The 6,735-nt window shown below is 43.5% G+C and overlaps 1 protein-coding gene across 1 annotated transcript; it reads right to left on the bottom strand.

The window, feature by feature from the left end:
- Positions 1 to 4,338: 4,338 nt before the first annotated feature.
- LOC115750815 (AAA-ATPase At5g57480) lies at positions 4,339 to 6,189 on the bottom strand. The gene has a single exon (XM_030688377.2). It carries the CDS (start codon positions 6,058 to 6,060, stop codon positions 4,507 to 4,509), a length of 1,554 nt encoding a protein of 517 aa, XP_030544237.2. The 5' UTR covers positions 6,061 to 6,189; the 3' UTR covers positions 4,339 to 4,506.
- Positions 6,190 to 6,735: the final 546 nt, after the last annotated feature.

Genomic DNA, 6,735 nt, shown 5'->3' with positions numbered 1-6,735 from the left:
ATTTCTAAACATATTTAAACCTAAAGTTAATATGCTTAGGATGCTTAGTATGAATTTCAAGTTTAGTGACGACACGATGTAATTAACGAGAGATAGTTCGGTAAATACGTCATTATCGAGAAAAATTTAATGCCAAATCACAAAAAAGAAATGCGATCGGTCCAATAATTGAACTGCCTAAGAACCGGACCGGCCCGGATCGATCCAGTTTTTGGTCCTTGAAACTAGGAACTGTCCTCCTGGTCCAATTCTCGGCTCCATGGTGGAATCAAACCGGATCGGGAACCGATCACCCCTACTTGATAATTGTTACTGTGCTGTTTGGTTTAAATAATGTTGTACGTACCACAATTTTTGTTTTCGTGAATGACATATGTAATGACGGTTGAATTTAATACCTCACAGAACATACATACATACATACATACATACATACATACATACATACATAATCTGTTATCGCTCATCATTTAATAACTCATTAATAATTATAACTAAAATTAAGCACGTAACATGTGATCATCGGAGAAATATTATATTGTAGTAATTATCACTTTAATAACCAATCATAAGTGTACTACCTCATGTATATCATCAGGATATGAAAATTTAATATATAGAGCATTATCTATTAGTTAATAATTAATGTAAATAAATAATTATCTAGAGACAACTGTTATTTAGTACACAGGAATTGTGATTGCACAGAGGAATCCATATCTACTGGCTATAATGTTGTAGCTATCATAGTAAGCAAACATTGCACGTGCAATCTCTCATATACATGTGATGCAATAGCCGCCACTACAGTCAAACATTCTGCTGATTCAATCTTCCACATCGAGTCAATCACATGCCAACATAAGTTATAAAATATAAGATCGGGAGAAGGTAAATCGTTTTTCTGTTTTTGTATTTTATAGAACACAATTGAATGCTTTGATCGCGTCAACCATGAAATGGCTCTACAATTTAGTTTCTTTGTGGATCACCTTTTCATATTTAAGGGCACGAGCCTATAGGTCTGGCTACTTGAAAATTTATAAAACACCTTGCAAGCTCCACGAATCAATTTCATCATTTGTGCATTATTACAATTCAAAGTAATTCGCAAACAATCGGTGAGATTTGAATAAGTGATTCCAAGTTTGCGAATTGAAAATCCTCTTTCGTCCTAGATAGCAAGATCGACCTCATTGTGTTTGATCATCCGGATTTCTAGTCGAAGAGAGTACTGGATATGACAGGATAAGAAATCCAAGGTTCTTGTCATATTCGAGCTACTGTTTGGTGAACTGTGGATTTCAAATCGAATAAGTAGAGGCAAGGCACGGCTGAGATCGTCTCTATTTTGCTGAAACATCATGATAATTTATAAATTTGAGTTCTAAAAAGTGAGTTATTGTTTAGCAGAGGTTTGTTCCATCTGAATTCGAGTATAATGTTGACGGAGCGAACCCGTAGAATCAAGGGTCTTGACTTGGAGTTGAACCCTTTGAGAATGACCCACTAGCATTGCTTATTGTCTTGTCGATTGAGTAAACATGTGCTGAACAATCTAATTATTCAATCTGTTTTCACAAGTTGAAGTTGCACTCATGAAAGTCGTCCAAGAGAGTTACCTTGAAAGTCGTCCAAGAGAGCTACCTTGAAAGTCGACAATCAATCTCGAGTTCTTCATAAAATGTCGAGACCCATTTTGAATGTCGTAAATGTTCGGTCGGTTAAAGAATGAGGGAAGTGATCTCATTTTACGCCAAATAATCAATAAAAGAACAAGGTCGTAGAGATATCTGACTTTGCAATTGGAGACCCTAGCTTGACGTCGCCGGAGAGGCGGCCACATCTTGTTGGTCGCCACCATTGGAGAGGTAGCCCCTTGCCGCAGAGGTGGCCCAACGCAGCAAAGAGGTTGCCCAACGCAGAAGAGAGACGACGGTTGTGAAAAAAAAATCCGATTCTTTTCTTGTTTGCTATCTTGAGAAATCTTATTCTAGTCTATCACACTCCCTCCCTTGGGATTTTTTTTATTCAGGCTATGTCCCCTCTATATCTCTCTTTATCCTATCCTAAACAGCAACCAACTACATGATACATACCCTATCTTAATGACCAAATGCAGCCTTGGGTTTTTCATCATGGATAATTAATTTCGTGCTATGCCAAAATCTTATTTTATTTTAATGAAATAATCATGAATAATGGTACGTGGTGCTACTGGAATTGTCCGTCCTCCACAATGCTCGTGAACAAAAAGAGAGAACCCATTTTCAAGTAATTGTATTTCCTTTTTGTCTCTTTGCTTGTTTAATGCTATATTTGGAAAGTTGGAGAGGGCAAAATAAGCAGGGTAGAACAAAGGACCACATTTAATGTTAGGGCAGAACACAGGTCACATTTAATGTTAGATTTCGTATCATCCTTGACCGACGTCTCCACACTTCCCATCTTTTCCAAACATATGGTAGGAGGAAAGTTAGTAATTTGACCTTATTTGTAGCTTTCATCCTGGCTCTTGATTCTAAGGCTACGTTCGGTCGAGAATAAGATACAAAATTATGTAAAGGGATTTCCTATATATGGTAAGTGATTGAATACCAAGCTAGCTATGAAAATAAAATACATACTAAATAGAAATAGAAAACGAAAATTAAAAAAAAAAATCTTCCCTTATCGCAACTAGTGACCACAAGGCAATGATCTTCGGTGCGTGGCGACCGCATGGTCACCCTAGAACGGCTACCACCACGTGGCGATTGCCATTACATCCGGCGTAGAGATTGATGGTTGATGTAGCGAACGATCCCTAAGTCACGACTAAGATGCATGGTGGAGAAGGGAATTGCGCTTCGCTAGGACAATAAATTGGTGGGATTTGAATATGTGACCTTCAATTTTATGAACTAAAAACCCTCCCATTTACTGTATCTCTAATAAAAATGAATGAACGAAAAACATTTCCATTGTCCACGAAAACTTTTATACATAACTCGTTGTTCACAATGAAAATAATTTTCGTCGATTAATCGTTTCGAGCGACGCAAACGATTATTTTTTGAAAAAAATATATTTTTCAAGTTATTTATTTTTCGCAGAACAAATGAAGCCTTAAATTGGATAGAATTACACCCTTTCTTATTCCCGTTGCTCATCTATATGCCAATTTCATTCCACGTCATCTATGTGTTCCTTCAAATTGTCAGCAAACACTCGTTTTCTTTATTGCATAGAGGTCGAACGAATTGGCACTCCATAACATATTTGCCCTCGAACAAATTTTCATCCGACAAAACATCTTAAATTTGTATCCCGTGACATATTTACCCCCGATAAGTTTTCCTCTTGTGAGAAACGTCAAATAGGAACACCCGATCCAAAACAAGGGTATCGATTTGAGGTTTTTTCATGGGGTGAAATTTGAAGTTAAATTGGTGATATTTTTCGTGAGACGAAAATTAATTTGCAGCAAATGCATCCTGAGGTTACCACTTCAGGATTTCTAATAGCAATAGCATGTTTGTCATAGGAAAAAATCGATGATTTGAAAGATATTTTTTTATTAAAAAAATCAATCAATGCAGAATAGTCTCAACATCAAAATATGATGAATGAAAGATTTTCTAGGAATTCGTTTCTTCAAGCGCTGCGAACTTCACCTTTTTAGATAATATTTCTCAAGTGGTCGATTTTTCGCGAAACAAGCAGACAAACGTATTTAGCATTAGGACGTCCTAGCGACACCCTTGGGACCTGAAATTATTTGCCTAAACCCAAATATAATCCAATAAATAATTAAACAAATTTTTAATGAAACCACGGGGGAAATGTCTCACGTGCAGCATTTGGACAACACATTGTGTCACTTTTGCTTGTACTTAATTCCCATGGTCGGACGACTCCGATGTGAAATGAAATCTCTTACCACCTTTTTTTTTTTTAAATTTCATTTCACTTAAAGATATCAACATAATATTGCACGTCAAACACATATGTAAAGATAAATCAACTTAATACGACATGTAAAGATTCTCTCGCATCATTAAAATGGATCCATAAAAAATTATGACTTTACCAAAAGATGGTACTCGTCTTCCTAATGAAAAAGGCAATTTAATTTAAAGAAAAATCAAAAATTAATTAAAAAGATTTACTTTCCCCAAAATCACATTGCGCACATCGTAACGTCTCCAAAAAGCCGTGTGCCGGCCGGCCGGCCCTCCCTCTCAAAAAGAGCAAAACAACAGAAATACCCACGAAAGTGGATAACCTCTGAATGTCGTCGGATCTTTATGTCGAATTTTTTATTATTATTTTTGCTGAGTCATTGCAGTGCTTTTAAATTCTTCATAAGACATTTCAAATTTACCAATTTGCCCTCAGAAATCACGAACCAAAAATAACCATCCGTCTGTTCCCCCAACAGGATCGAATTGCTTATCCATTTTTCATTTCTAAGCCCAAAAAAAAAAAGGAAAAAAAAAAAAAAGGAGAAGATGATTTTCCCTCTCATTTTGCTTTCTTCTCTTCATCGTCCTCCTCGACTTTCTTGCAAGAATCGTCCTCGCAGTCGCTCCTCCCTTCCTTGGGGCTCTCCAGGGCCCTCTTCTCCTGCTCCTCCTCTTCCTCCTCCTCCACCGCCACCCCGTTCAGCTCGCACTCCTCTCTCAACCCTCCGTACTTGTCGTTCCTCTCCGCCCTCGCCCTCAGCGCCTCCAGCAGCTCCCCCACCGCCCTCTCCTTGTTCCTCCGGTTCTTGATCAGCACCTCGCTTACGTCCGCCGGCGTCATCTTGGCCTTCTCCACCGCCTCCCGGAGCTCCCCCGCCGCCGCCTCGCCCAGCAGCTCCTCGGCCTCGCTGCCCAGGTAGTTCCGGAGCAGGATCTTGAGCGCCGGGTACGAGCAGTAGCTCATGTAGATGTGCATGTCCATCCGGCCGCTCCGGAGCAATGCCGAGTCGAGCTTCTCGATGTGGTTGGTGGTGAACACGAAGATCCTCTCGCTCCCGCAGCACGACCACAAGCCGTCGGTGAAGTTGAGGAGCCCCGAGAGGGTGATCGTGTTGTTGTTCCCGTCCTCGCCGCCGCGGGCCGCGTCGGGGTCGTAGTAGCTCCGGGGCGCGGCGGCGGCGGGGGTTGCCTTGCACCTGTTGGACAGATTGACCGAGCAGTCGATGTCCTCGATGACGATGATGGACTTGGAGCTGGTCTTCATGAGGAGCTTCCGGAGCTCGGAGTTGGAGTGCACCTCGGTCAGCTCGAGGTCGTAGATGTCGTAGCCGAGGAAATTGGCCATCGCGGCGATCATGCTCGATTTCCCCGTCCCGGGCGGGCCGTAGAGCAGGTAGCCCCGCTTCCAGGCCCGTCCCGTCCGCTGGTAGAAGGCCTGCCCCGCCGCGAAGTCGCGGAGGTCCTCCATGATGTCCGTCTTCCTGTCCGGGTCCATGGCCAACGTGTCGAAGGTGCTGGGGTGCTTGAACGGCACCGACTCCCAAGGGTGGCCACGGGAATCGAGCGACCCGCCGCGGGAATTGGTGTAGAGGAGGCGATCTTGGTTCTTGCGGCGGATGTCGTTGGCCTTATCCATGATGTAGTCGAGGTAGGAGTCGAGGATGAGGTCCTTGTCGCGCTTCCGGATCCGGAGCGTGAAGCCGCGCTTCTCGTCGGGGAGGGGCCGCCAGGAGAAGGTCTGGGACTGGCGCTGGGTGACGACGTGCTCCCACTGGACGGCGACGCCGTCGAAGACGTCGTCGATGCAGTCGTTGTTGGAGAGGCCGAAGGTGGTGGCGCTGGAGTTGACGGCGCGGGTGAGGGAGAGGCGGCTGCCGGAGGCGGAGACGAAGGAGCTGAGGTAGAGCTGGACGGCGTTGTAGAGCTCGTTGGTGTTGACGCCGTCGATCTCGGTTATGTCGAAGTAGCAGTAGGAGGAGAAGCAGGTGAGGGCCCGGTTCAGGAACTTGAGGGAGGCGAACCGGAGCTCCGGCGGGAACACCACCTGGAGGAGGCTCTGGCAGAAGGCGAGGACGCCGAGGAGGGAGGCCAGGGATGTCCAGAACTCCTTCATCTCTTGCCTGTGAGACTTAAAGTTGAGATTTTTTTTTCCCCTCTTTTTTTTTTTCTTTTTTGGACCTTGAAGCAGAACCGGGGAGTAAAGGGTGAGGGAGAATGGGGATTTGGGTTTTCTAGGGAAATGAGTTGTGTGTGTGTGTGTGTTTTTTTTTTTTTTTTTGTGATCTGAGGAAGGGACAAATGGATCTTGGATTATTTATAGGGGTTGGGGGAGGGGGAGGGGAGGTTGTCTTGTGGGGTTCTGATGTTTTCAAGGGGAGGAACTGGGGAGTTTGTGGAGAGAATGAGAGAATAAAGCAAGAAAGTGTCAAGAAAGCTAGAGAGAGAAAGTAGAGAGTAGAGAGAGAGAGAGAGATTTTTTTTGGGTTTTGGGCTTTTGAGGAGAGATGAGAGGGATTGGCTCTGGGTAATATGAATTTTCCTTTTGAAGTACAGAGGGAGAACAGCTGGTGAAGGAAAACAGCAAGGGCAAAAGGGGAAAAAAAATAGGGTTTTTGGAGTTTTGAGAGAGAAGGAGAGAGTTGGGTGGGGCCCGGTTGGTGTTTTGGGGGGGGTTTTGGGGATTGAGTGATGCACAGGGCGCGTTTCTTGGGTGAACTTCCTTGTCACCGTTTTCTATTATGGAAGCTTTTGTACCACTTTCCTGCTGCTGCCGCTGCTGCTGCAAAGG

This window comes from Rhodamnia argentea, chromosome 4 (genome assembly GCF_020921035.1).
Source record: "Rhodamnia argentea isolate NSW1041297 chromosome 4, ASM2092103v1, whole genome shotgun sequence".
NCBI lineage: Eukaryota > Viridiplantae > Streptophyta > Magnoliopsida > Myrtales > Myrtaceae > Rhodamnia > Rhodamnia argentea.
Note: the sequence above shows the minus strand (reverse complement) of the source record. Positions and strands in the feature narration are given on the sequence as shown.

Bases quoted from the DNA above. Each gene is read 5' to 3' on its own strand.
- LOC115750815 (XM_030688377.2), bottom strand. From the start codon at position 6,060: ATGAAGGAGTTCTGGACATCCCTGGCCTCCCTCCTCGGCGTCCTCGCC.